This window comes from Corvus hawaiiensis, chromosome 1, assembly GCF_020740725.1.
Source record: "Corvus hawaiiensis isolate bCorHaw1 chromosome 1, bCorHaw1.pri.cur, whole genome shotgun sequence".
NCBI classification, from domain to species: domain Eukaryota; kingdom Metazoa; phylum Chordata; class Aves; order Passeriformes; family Corvidae; genus Corvus; species Corvus hawaiiensis.
Genome location: NC_063213.1, coordinates 7,493,250 through 7,505,819, shown reverse-complemented (window position 1 = coordinate 7,505,819; position 12,570 = coordinate 7,493,250). Strand labels below are relative to the sequence as shown.

Here is a 12,570-nt window from a genome sequence, read left to right as displayed (position 1 = left end):
CATATGTTCTTTCTATTAAAATTTACTCTTAGCATGTAAAAATTGCTTTTTCTACTGTAGCAGCTGAGAATGTGAATATGACAAAGAAGTTAGCACTGGCATTGAAATTTTTTAAGATGGTCCTAGGTTCAGGGCACTTTTAGAATACTCAAAGAAAAGAATCTGAAACAAGAAAGATGAGACCGTCAGAAAACATTAGAGAGCAACAGTTTTAAACAGTGAAGTGGATGCGAAAGAAATGAAAATATTCAGATATATGCCAGGGACCTTGATCAAAAATCCTCTCCCCGTTCAGTGAAAGATTAATTTTCCAGTTCCATATGAGATCAGAAGACACAGAGCTGCATCTCAATGGCCACACAGATCTAATTCAGTGGAGGAGACAATTCTATTTTCTGACATAAAGAAAACAAACTGAAATCGCACAGAAGGCAGGCGGACATTTTATGTGTTATCTTTGGGATGCTGTGGGCAACTTCCATGGGGTCAATGGTCTGTGGTGATGGTGAGCATCTCTTTGGAAAGCAGGGGGAGAGCAAAGAGGACAGGAAGGAGCACAGAACCTGCCCTGCTCCTTGCCTGCTGCAGAACCCTTCGCAGCACTGCCATCAACAGCATCACTCTTCCACTCCTGCACAAAAAGAATATGAGGATTCATGCATTTAAAGACATGACTAAAGCCCTACAATTCCTCTCCCTTTTCAAAAAAGAGCTTCTTTTGAGCAGAGAATAGAAGAAAAAAAGAATAGAAGATTCCATTTTCAAATCTGGGTCATTAGCTGCCCAAGGAGGAACGTTAATTATTGGTTTTAACATAGAGCTGGTAAAAGCAGAGTTCTGCAGGCAGTTAAAGAGATAAAAGGCACTTGTTCAGGGTAGACACAGAGAGCTACACACTCCTTGGATTTAGGCATGTAACTCGGCTAAAGAGGAGACCATTTGTGTGAGAAGATTTGTGTTTCTGATTACAGGAACTTCATTGGGGTGCCCTGCATAGCAAGAGCTGTTTTTCCAGAAGAGGGCACTAAATATATTTTTTTTACTATTTCAGTGATTAAAAATTAAAAAAATAAAAAGGACTGGAAATCAAGAGAATTAGATTATAGACTGCTTCATATGCTTCTGTGGAGACACCAGAATTAAATTCTTTCTAGTTCTGCTTTCTGAAGCTTTTTAAATCACTGTTGTCTTCCCATTTTGCATGCTATTCCTAATATATTTCTTTCCTTAACATTTTAAAATAACCACCTATATTTATTATGATCCAGCACAAGCCAGGATGTTTATTGTCCCAAAAAGCTTAGGAAGCAAATTTATGCCAAAAAGCAGGAACTCACCTCTAATGTAATTCTGAAACCTCTCTACGTTGCAAGGAATCTAACTATTTTTTAATTTTTAATTTTTTTTCAATAATTTTCCTATTAGTTTTTATTTAATTCCTCGTAAAGCAAAGTTCCCCCATGTTTCACTACGATAGATCCCCATAGAAGTACAAGAAAGAAATCTGATTATTTTACTCTTGTCCATCTGATTTTGACTATCTAGGAAACCTTGCACAATTATCTTATGAAGGCTTTATCCAAAAATAAATTGCAGTTTATTTTTAAGGTATTTTGTGAATCTTATTAGGACATTAATCTCTAACAGTTTGCTCAAGTTAGCTCATCTATACACTCAGAAAAGGAGGCAGAATGAGAAATATAACCTTATGCGAGCTAAGAAAAATTTATTATTTTTTTATCATAGTGTTTTGCCTTGAGGCTTTTTTATTTTTCCTTCCCTACTTGATGCAAACCTCATTTACTAAAGAAAATATTTACAGAGGAAGACTGCTGATAGCTGATACTGATACATAATACACCTATGTACTTTTGCATGACAGGCTAATTATTTCTGAGTTTTGATGCTCTTCTAGTCTTCCCTGGAACTGTGAAATTTGCTTTTCAGTTTACTGATGTGTATCTGTGCCTGTGAATAAATGTAGGATACAGTTTATTGGCCTTCGCTACATAAGCAAGGCTGTCCAACTTAGTCTGAAATAACAATTTTGCACTCAGTCGTGTTTGTGCAATTTCTGTTGAAGACTCCCAGCTCAAATCAGGAGGCTTCAGGTTTAGTTCTAACTTCATTTATCTGCATTATTAGGAGAACAGCAAGGCTTTCATCCATTGTTTTTAGTAGGAAAGCAGTTAAAGCTCAGCAGCTGAAGTCAGCAGACTCAGTTTTTAATGCTCTGCACTTTGTGCAGAGTATTTTGTTGCAATAATCAGAATAAACAGTCCCTGGAATGGAGAGAATGGAGACTCAGTAAGAAATTGGGGTTTGGTGCAGTTTTACCAAAACCACTGCTATGCAGGGAGCAGGCACCAGCAAAACTGGAATGTGGGGATGGAGGACTGCAGGCTGTGCTGAGCTTTGCTTCCCAGCTCGGGCAATCACATCATGTTGTGTTTTATGGACACACCCAGACCATCATTTCAGAAGCACAAACTTCCCCCTGGAAAGACATCCCCCAAAAACAGGGAGCAACAGAGCTAAAAATCTGGTATCCATTGTGGTTTCACCGTTGGTCATGAAAGAGCTGCAGGCCCTAAGTCACCACAGTGGCTGTCAAGGATAAATCATAGAATGGTTTGGGTTGGAAGATCAGCCAGCTCCAACCTCCCTGCCACGGGCAGGGACACCTTCTACTAGACCAGGTTCCTTCAATGTTGAGAAGATCCCCCTCCAAGAACACCTGCTGAGGATGAGGAGAGCACCCATTCTTTGCATTTAAGGGGTGCAAACATATTTTCCACGGAAAATAGACACAAGCAGCCCCCACCCAGCCTTTCTTCCTTGCTGACACTCAGTGCCTATCATTTCCCTTTTATTAAGAATGGAAGATAAAGAAAAAGTACGCAGACTTGGGATATGTCTTTTGTCTTTTCATTCCACCTCTTTTTTTTTGTTTTCAGTTTCTAATGAGTTACAATGACACCCTTAATTTTAAATAAGAACCCATTTTCCCATGGCCCAAGGATCCTAACTACCATAGCATTCCTACAGCTCATTTACTTGAGTTCCTAACCCCCCTCTAACTTCTTGTTTAAACTATTTTTTTTTCTCATTAAACCAAGCTGTTCCAAAGCAGAAGAATTGCTGTCAAAAGCCAAGAACCATTCAGGCTACATAAAGAAACACAGTTTCTGCCAGAACTTTGTCAGGACTTCAAGTTAACCATGAGATTCCTTCAAACCAGATAAAGAACAGGTTTGGCTTGTTTTCTTCACCTGTGTTAGTCCAAAATTGGCCCTGAAATTTAGCAATATGAAATTAGTTTCTGTAGTTTCTCCTTCAAAAGAAAACTCTAGGATTAAACTTGTCAGTAATTATTGCTCCACTGGCCTGTAACTGTGTCCAAAAATTTCTGTTCTAAACAAACCATGTGACAGAAATTGGATGGAGTGTTGACTGCTGAGCAGTAAGAACAAATATTCTCACCACTTGATAACATGTTTACTCAATTACACTGAGTATCCACCCTCCTATGGCAAGAACTTTTAATTTTGTGAGCATGTGCAGCAGAGAAGATTTGACATCAGAAGGGCTCTGCTGCTGAAGGCACGGCTGGGGACACCTGAGAAGGCAGTGTTTGCACAACTCTGTAATAGAGTTTTGAAAACCCATGAATCCCCCTAGAGCTGTGCCACAAACTTCCCTCTCTCTCTGTGCCACTGCAGATATCAAATATTAATTAGGCTGAAACAATTAGTGATACCAACAACGGCAGCACATTGGTAAGTCTGACAGGGATATTGCTACTTCTGCCTGAGCTGAGTTCACTGGTAGGAAAACCTCCCAGCTGCTGAGGTTGCCTTTATTAGCAGCTTTGGTTTATTCAGTGAAAGGTGGCCATGAAGAGCAGCTGTCCCGGCTTAGATACCCTCCCCCAGGTCAGACAGAAAAACAAATAGAAGTGTGGGAATCTTTTTGAATCAACCTTCTCTGATGCCTTTCAAAGTTCTGTTTTGTCTATTTTGTTGAAGACAGCAGATGAGGGAGTTTGTTCATGGTGGGTTTGAGATTGGAAAAGATAGGCTGTCGTTCACAAAGACCAGATTCATAATTAAAAATTCCCACAACTATCTCCTTTTAAAATAAATTATTGACTCTAAATGTTGTCAAACAATAGCTGCTGCTTCAGCTTCGAATCCAAAGTAAACTATCACCCACAAAATTAACCTCTTGTATGTTCTTAGCACATTCTTGTTAAAACAACTCTTCTGGACACACAGGCCTTAGCTTTAGCTATGTAAATGTAGCTGGAGAGCCGCTGCTCTACCACAAAGAGGTTAAACAGCACTTTATGAAACAAGGTTATTTGCACTACTGATCTTGGCTGTTAAAATAATATCACTCAAAAGAGGTTCTGTTAGAAGAAGGAGAAAGAAAGGTGCTCCCCACCTTCAGCTCTGAAGCCCCAGAACAACCTCACTGAAAGCCCACACGGGCACACACATGAAACTGTGAGCCTTTCATTGAAATATTAAAGATTAGCTGAATGGTATTAATAATATTTATTCTGTGGGAAGTAACTGAAGATGCTGCTTTCATGAAAACTTAGCAAATTATCAGATTTGATGAGTGGCTGGCCAACGTGTTTCCACTAATTCATTAATAACTTGACTCCTGCTCAATAAAAAAGCACTGAATGACTACAGTCATACAGTTGGTGAATTGAGAAAAGAGAAGATACTCTGCCTGAAGATACACACATGCACAGATGCAATAACAGAAAAACATTTTAGCTAATATAAACAGTATTTGGACTGAGTCCTTTTCTGATTTTTATTTTGGAAGTGCATTATCCTAATCCATTATTTATCCTAATAACAGTGGAAAAAATAATTTTAGTCACCAGCGTTTGATATAAGTGAAAAATGCCCTTATATTGTGCAGCTTTCCAATAGAGGATCCTTCTGATTTATGAACAACAAGGATTCAAAACTATATTCACATTAAAAAGAGGATATGAAAAACTATAAACATAAGCTTTTTTCCCCTCAAAATGACCCCTCAAAAACTAATAATTTACAACAAACACCAAAAATTAAACAACAATCAATAAAACAGGTAGCATTGTTTATGACACAAATATTCTACCTGTGCTCACTTTATCGTGAAATCACTAAACATTTTCAGTGTTCCTGAAAACAACATTGGGTGAGAATGAAAAAAGTAAATTTGAAATATATTTATTGCCATAGAAAGAAAACAGATTTATGTAAGCCTCTTTCTAGGCCTGGTAAATCCATTTCAATTAAGCAATAAATATCATGACTACAGTTTGAGCAGTATTACTGATGATAACTATGACAGTGTTCAATTTTCAGAGGTGTATTTATCTTAATAATGTTTATCACCTAGCTCAAAAGGATATTGTGAGGACTCATTAATATTTATACCCATTAATGTTTTGGAAATAACAAGCATTATATTATTTTAATTTTTACACAGCTAATTAAATTAGTATGAGGTTGTAATTGTACCATAAGCACAAAACCTGTTCATTCCACATAACAACCAGACTTGGAGAAATAATAAAAAATAGTAACAACAACAAACAGTAATATGTTGCTTTCTACAAATAATGTTTTTTTTACTTCATTCACTCTAAATACCAAGCCTAAGGTTTGGTCTGGGTCTTTCTGAGCTCTCTTTGGTCCCATCACTCCTGTCAGAGGTACAGGCAGGGAGAACAGAAATACTCAACTCACCACATGAGCTGGTCCAAAAAATAATAATTGAGTGTGTTCTAATTACAACAATGATTGATTCTTTCCAGCCTTCAGCATTAAAAAAGAACATTTCTTTTACTGCAAAATAGGTAACAGCATCTGTTGTATCAGCTGCAACAGCCTCTGAGCCCTAACTTTGTTCAGAAGTCTTTGCAGTTTGGTCCATGCTAATCAGCCAGGATTTCTGGGTGTAATTGCCCTTTACTAGCACAAGCACAGTAATGGGCTGGTAAAATTGGAGACAAAACCCAAAAAAGTTGTAAGAAGAATCTTGGCAGGTTTAGTTCCTCTCTTGCATGATGACAACACTGATTCATAATAAAGGCAATTAAATATTCCCTATTGAACATCTCACTTTGTCACTCCAAAAAATAATTTTTCTTCTCACAAATTTCCTCTGTTTCTTTTATTCCATTACACAAACTCCACTGGTAAGTGACTGCCACAGACAGCTGCACAAGCCCGTGGGGCTTTAGTGACTCGTCTTTACTCTTACCTCGGTCACAGATATGCCACTGGATTTAAGGGCTGCTTTGTCACTTGGTTATTTAGGAAATCCATTTTGGAGACCAGGAAGACCCCCAGAGGTGATTCCAGCCCAGAGACTTGTGTGTCTCCCCAGGAGGAACACGGGGAGCACAGAGCTTGCCCGCCAGTGCTGGTGGAGCCAGGAGCTGGGCAAGAGCGTTCTTGGCCTGGCACCACCGGAGACAGCCATGAGCCTCTGCACCCCTTCTGCTGAGGTGCAGTGGCCAAACTCCATTTGCCCATGTGTTTTGGGGTTATTAAACCCTATATCAGAGACCCAGACACTTGTTTTGGTGAAGGATGATCTGAAGTCAAAGGTTCTCTATGGAGGTGTTTATTCCCCAGTGCTTTCCAGAAATTTCTCTCTGCTGTTTCGTCCTCAGGTTGCACCTTGTTTTAGTGTAAAGAAATCAAAAACAAACAGCAGAAAAACTGTGGGAGTATTTTAAGACAAAGAAGCCTGGTGCCTTTCCTGTGACCTTTCCAGAAAAAGAACAAATCTTCTGTGTTCAAGGTTAGAAAAGCTCCCTATTAGCACAAGGCTTACCCAGAATATTGCTGCCTGAAAGATTAAACTTCTGTAAATATAAGCACTGCAAAAAAAGCATTTACAATGAAATGTGACAGCCAGACTAGCCACAGTGTACCCACACCAACCTCACAGCTGTCTGCCAAGCTTCCTGGGAGAAATATATTGTAAGGAACGTGCTTTAATTCATTATCCTTTAAAATGATGAAGTGATACAACAGGAAAACAAACATCAGCTGCCTCAGTATCTTTGCAAAATAGGTGTCTGCCAGTTCAGCACTGTGTTATTCCAACGTGGGTGTCACTGCTGTCACCCAGACCAACAGTGAGCAGAGATGCTTCTGTGCAAATAAACAGAAAAGTATAGAAGCAGCTGTTACTGGAAGGAAATGACTTTGTAGCACTTTTCTTAAAAATATTCTGCTTCATTGGAGTGACACATTGTGTTCTTCTATTTGATGTTTATTACTGGCTGGTATTAAACATAGAGGCTGAATCCATTCATTTCAGAATTCAGAAAAATGATTAATTCATACTATGCATATTGAAATATTATACACATATGTAAAAGCAGCACAACTGTACTGTGTAAAAAAATGATGAAAACATCTATACTCACAAAAAATTAAAAGGCAGCACATCCCACTTTCAAATGCCAAAAAAATAGGAAACAATTTGTGACACCTACAAAATAAGTACACAATAATTCCAAGAAGCTCCTTTTTTGAAATTGTAGAATTAAATTTTAAAGACATGTCCTCTGCCAATACATCTCCTGAAATTTCCTTTTGACTTTGCAACAAGGACAACTGCCCAAGGCTTTGCTAATCAATTTCTTGTGTTGCAGACAACAGCGTAATTTGAATTTTGTCCAAGAATACAGTTTGAAATGCAGAAAATGTGAAGAGCTAACTAACATGCAATTATTTGTAGCCACAGTCTGCATACCAAGGGAGAAGAAAGCTGAAGAAGTAATTTAACAGTTATTGCCATTTTAATACACAGAGCCACCCATCATGGCTTAAGGCTGCAATAACCAAGACTGAACCTAACTACCCCTCTATTAGCATGCTTCAAAACAAAGCAAAACAAAACCAAACACAAAACAAAACAAAAACAAACTTTGTTTTCTCCATAAACATGGATCTTAAAGGAACAAAAAGAGGGGTTTTTGTTTTGTTTTATTTTGCTTCAGGACCTCTTGCTATATATGAATACCTGAACAATTTGCAATGTTCTCTTACACTGAGTATCTGTCACATCCTGAAATGTTCCCAAAGGTCATGTCTTCAGCCTTCCACCCTGGGTTTTCCTTTCTGGAAGAAGATGTGGTGTGAGGAAGGGAGCACCTGGCTGTGTGCTGCTCTCTCTTCTCCAGAGAGGCATCTTAGGGACCACAAACTCAGCGTTCTGCCTGTACCTCAAACCCACAGGTGTGCAAGCACTGGCATACAGAGAGGAGGATGCAGAGGAAACACATCCAGCCCATCCCATGCAGAGGAAACACATCCACCCCTTTCCATTCCCATGCCCCTCCTGCCACATTGCCCACATCAAGCACTCCTCTAGAGCCGAGCACAAAGTCTGCACTGTAAAAGCCCCCCCCCCAATTCTGCTTCTTGCAGACCTTCAGAGTGTGCAGTGCTTTCAATGGATAAAGGTTGAGAATAAAAAGTTAATTTCTCATTACTGTTTTTCATAAATTAAACTCTCTCTCTCTTCTTTCTTTTGTCATTAAAGGTGTTTTTCTGTTATTCTCAGAGGAGCTGAGGAAGCCCTCCCTCCTCGGGGCTCTTCCAGCTTGCACAGTGCATCTGAGCAGTGTTGGCACAGGGCTTCCACAGCCAAAGGCTGATTTACACTAAAAGAACTGAATTTTACAAAACATCTCTGGCTCACAAGGTGGGGAAATTTGAGAGAAAGACTTTGCTTGCTCAGTGACCCTTAGGCTGTCTTCCCCATGTTTAGAATTAACACTTCCACATCCATCTCTGTCTAGAACTCAGCTAAGCTTCAGATAAGTGAAGTCACAGCACCAGTAATTTCCCCAGGAAAAATCATTATGAATTATTCCTAAAGTTTCTGATACAGTTTTATTTTCCCTCCTTCTAAAACCAGGCATGCTTCTGCTGACTTTTATAACACCAAGTCAGGAATAACTCCAAAGATGATAGCAAAGAAATCAGATGAGCAACAGAGCCACAACCCCCACTACCTAAAGGAGCAACAAATTTCCTTTGGTTAGCAACTGAAAAGTTATTTACATTATGGAAAAATAATTACAGCTGTTAGTGAATTAATTATTTTTATTTTGAAGAATTGGTGATATTCTAGATTATGGAAATAAAATATATAGGGTTTATGGTTCATCCAAGTAGTACAGCATAGCTATCATTCAAACATTTCAGGCCTTATACCAACAGAATTGAGAAAGACAAAAATATTAGTCATGCAGAAGAATTGCTTCCCCCATGTTTGATTCTTTGGTCATCATTTAAAAATGACTCATTACACTTCTCCCTTTTGAAGTTTGAATTTGCTGTAATCCAGAATTTAGTAGCAACCTAATGGTGATTTTTTACGAGTGATTTATACCTAACCCTCTGAAGAAATGTATTTATAATGAAAGTGATAGCTCAACCCTAACTGCAGCACTGGGAATGGTGACACCATAATTAATGTATTATTTCAGTTGTGGGAGACACTGACAGTAGCTTTCGTTCTGGGGAAGAAATTTATAGGGTCACTGAAAAAGGCACTGTGGAAAAAAAAACCCTCAGAAGAGGGATAGAAATCCTTGTAGCAAAGACATGTCCTTACAATCCCCCTCCCAAAGGCTGTAAAATCCCGGCAATGACAGTGTTTCCTCTACGGTCTAATTTATACCTTTCTCCTCTACTAGATGGCAGTGTGACATGCTCTCAGAATTGCTAAGTGAAGGGGTTTCTTGCTTTGTTTCATAGGAAGCAGTTAATTTAAAATATCATCTTCTTGGCATAAAAAGTGAAAAAAAAAAAAGTGACGTTTGCCACTGGCTGTGTATTTTGAAATCAAATCTGTTTACTTACAGGTTCAACATCAAAGGCAAAGAGAGCATATTCCCGGTCAGGTGACACTTCATACCGGATAGCCTTTAAGGAGACCTGAAAAATAAACACAATATTGAAACAAATGTTCTTCAGTTTTCAAGCTAATAACACCTAGGACTAATTGTTATGACCGTCTCTCTAAGGATGAAGAGTATTGCCAGATTGAGTGTCTTGGAAAATGTAGTATCTTTTTTCAAACACCAGAAATGTTATGTGGGCCCCTGTGTGCCCCCATAAGAGGAATAATAGATGCATTGTGACTCAGAGCAGGCAGCTATATAAAAAAACCCCAGAATTTTCCTTTCAATCTTACTGCACAGTGGCTGGTGAGGTGGCAGCTGTAGGCAGTAGTTAGTAGAAAATTCTGATAAATGGCAATTTATTAATTCCCTCTCATTCAGTGCAGGAGATGAAAAAGAGTAAATAGCTTCTGGAGCAAATTAGCAACACAGACACCACTACCTCCCCCAATTAAGACAACACGGAGGAAAACGATTCCATTTTCCCCAGTTAAAAGTCTTTGGGATGCTGCAGTGATACAGTGCACCCTGACCTGGGTTCTGCAGAAATCAGCACTGTAAATCTTGCTAACAAGAAGAAATGCCAGGATATCTCAGACTTCTCAGGAATACCTTTTTTCTGCTCCACTTTTCATTTGTGTAGTGAAGCCATTCTCCTTCCCAATGTGTTTCAGTATAATGCATTGCTGGCACAGATGGCACCAAGGTCAAAGAGAGGTGCCACTAACACATCACTCATCCACTGGCTTTTAAATCTCACCCTCTCACCTAACAAATTAGATGTAAGTCCTTGAGAGAGTCCCACAGAGAAAAATTGAAAGGGGAATTTGGGAAAGACAGAGCACCCCACTGGGGAGAGTCCTCCTCAAGGCCAAGTGAGGCTGGATGTGCTGGATGTGCTGTGGGGGGAGCCCAGGGAACAGCCAAAAGCAGAGGGGACAGGTCATACCATCATAGAATGATTTGGGTTGGAAGGAACCTTTAAAGGCCATCTTGTCCAACCCTCTGCAATGAGCAGGGACATCTTCACCTAGACCAGGTTGCTCAGAGCCCCATCCAACCTGATCCCGAGCATTTCCAGGGAGGAGGCACACACCAGCTCTCCGGGACATCTAACACGCTGATGACCCAGCGCAGATCAGGATGAGGAGGTACAGGGGAGCCTGGGAACCAGCAGTGTCAGCATGAAGACAGATTTTATTTACTGTATGTTAATAACACGGAGAAAGGAAAACATGACCAAGTAGCAAAAGTTTTCTGACCCAGGGCTGGGAAGGAAGAGGAAAAAGACAACATGTCTGAGCGAGGTGTAACTGCAGCTCTTGCACTGGCACTTTCTGGATTAGTGTGGAGGTGTCCTGCTGATTTATTTACTGAGAGGGCAGAGCAACAAAGGTAGAACAGGCAGTAGGGTGGCAATGGGATGAAAATGTAGGATTATCTTGTAGAACTGTCCTTTTCTTAAAGTGGCAAAAATTAAAATCCAGTGGAATAAACAGAGGCCAAATGGAAGCAATTTGACTTCAACAGACCTTGACGTTAAAGGAAGCCAGCCCATTCTTTACCCTTAGAATTGTAAAGAAAAGGGTTACACTCTGGTAAAAGAGGATTGCTTGTGTGATGCAGCAAAGGTTGAAGATTAAATGCAGCATGTGAAGCTTAAAGTTGGGCCTTGCTATAATAATTCAGTGATAAATTCTTTGTCTCCTTAAAAAGTAATTAATATAATTGATGTACTGACTTCTGCCACAATGCTGGCTTCATCTACTACAAAAAACAGTGCTACAAAACACTTCTCTTCCTATAAACAATACTCTGTATTAGATGTGAATTTTCTTTCTTTACATTCATTTTAATAGCCACCTAATAACCTCTTTTCACAATTTCCTAGGATTTCTCTCCTGTGCAATTCCACTTCTATTCCTCAGCACTACTCATAAACAACACTGAAATTAGGCAAGAAAAATCAGCAAATGCACAAATTAAAAATAGGTATTTGCATGGAGAAATGTAGAGAATGATGATAGTAAATGATATCAATTGTCCTTTTTATCAAGCATGCAGACATGAGAATTATGCATCTTTCAATTATATATGATATGCAAGACTAGCTTCAAATCTCCATATGATACTTTTCAGAAGTATGAGTGAAACTGAGCTCTCAGAATAATAACAAAAGCTGGAGTTCAATCTCACATTATCCATCACTGCATAGCCCATTGTATTACCAGTGAATTGCTTCTCCTTGACAATACATGAAGTTGAAACCCAAGTCATTTTCTGCTTTACTGATTCAACTGCTGAGAAATTCAGCTACTTGTCATAGAAAATACTTACAATTTTTTTGTTTTCTATTAATATTGTTGAACTGTTGGTTTCGACATTCCTCAGAATCACTGTGCCATTCTGGTTTCTATAAATGAATTCATTATCTGCAAGGAGAAAAACAAAAGGTCATTAAGGAAATCTGAAATTGTCTGTTTGTGTGAAACCCAATTACAGACTTAAACCAAAAGTACTGCTGGGAACTTCTTTCTGAAGAACACAGATTATTTTTTAACACAGCCACCACTAAAAGTGGCTTTGAGGACAGCCATAAAATGATGTAGTCAGTGTTTGTCATG

General features: G+C 39.1%; 1 protein-coding gene across 5 annotated transcripts in view; it reads right to left on the bottom strand.

Annotated features, from left to right (window-relative positions):
- The window catches only part of DPP6 (dipeptidyl peptidase like 6), a 544,191-nt gene that overhangs the window by 123,771 nt on the left and 407,850 nt on the right, over positions 1 to 12,570 (bottom strand). For all 5 annotated transcript variants that reach the window (XM_048324150.1, XM_048324219.1, XM_048323990.1 and 2 more), the window contains exons 4-5: positions 12,284 to 12,378; positions 9,906 to 9,980 (exon numbers count right to left, since the gene is read on the bottom strand). In XM_048324150.1, coding sequence (XP_048180107.1) covers positions 9,906 to 9,980; positions 12,284 to 12,378 — 170 coding nt within the window. The remainder of the gene's footprint in view (positions 1 to 9,905; positions 9,981 to 12,283; positions 12,379 to 12,570) is intronic.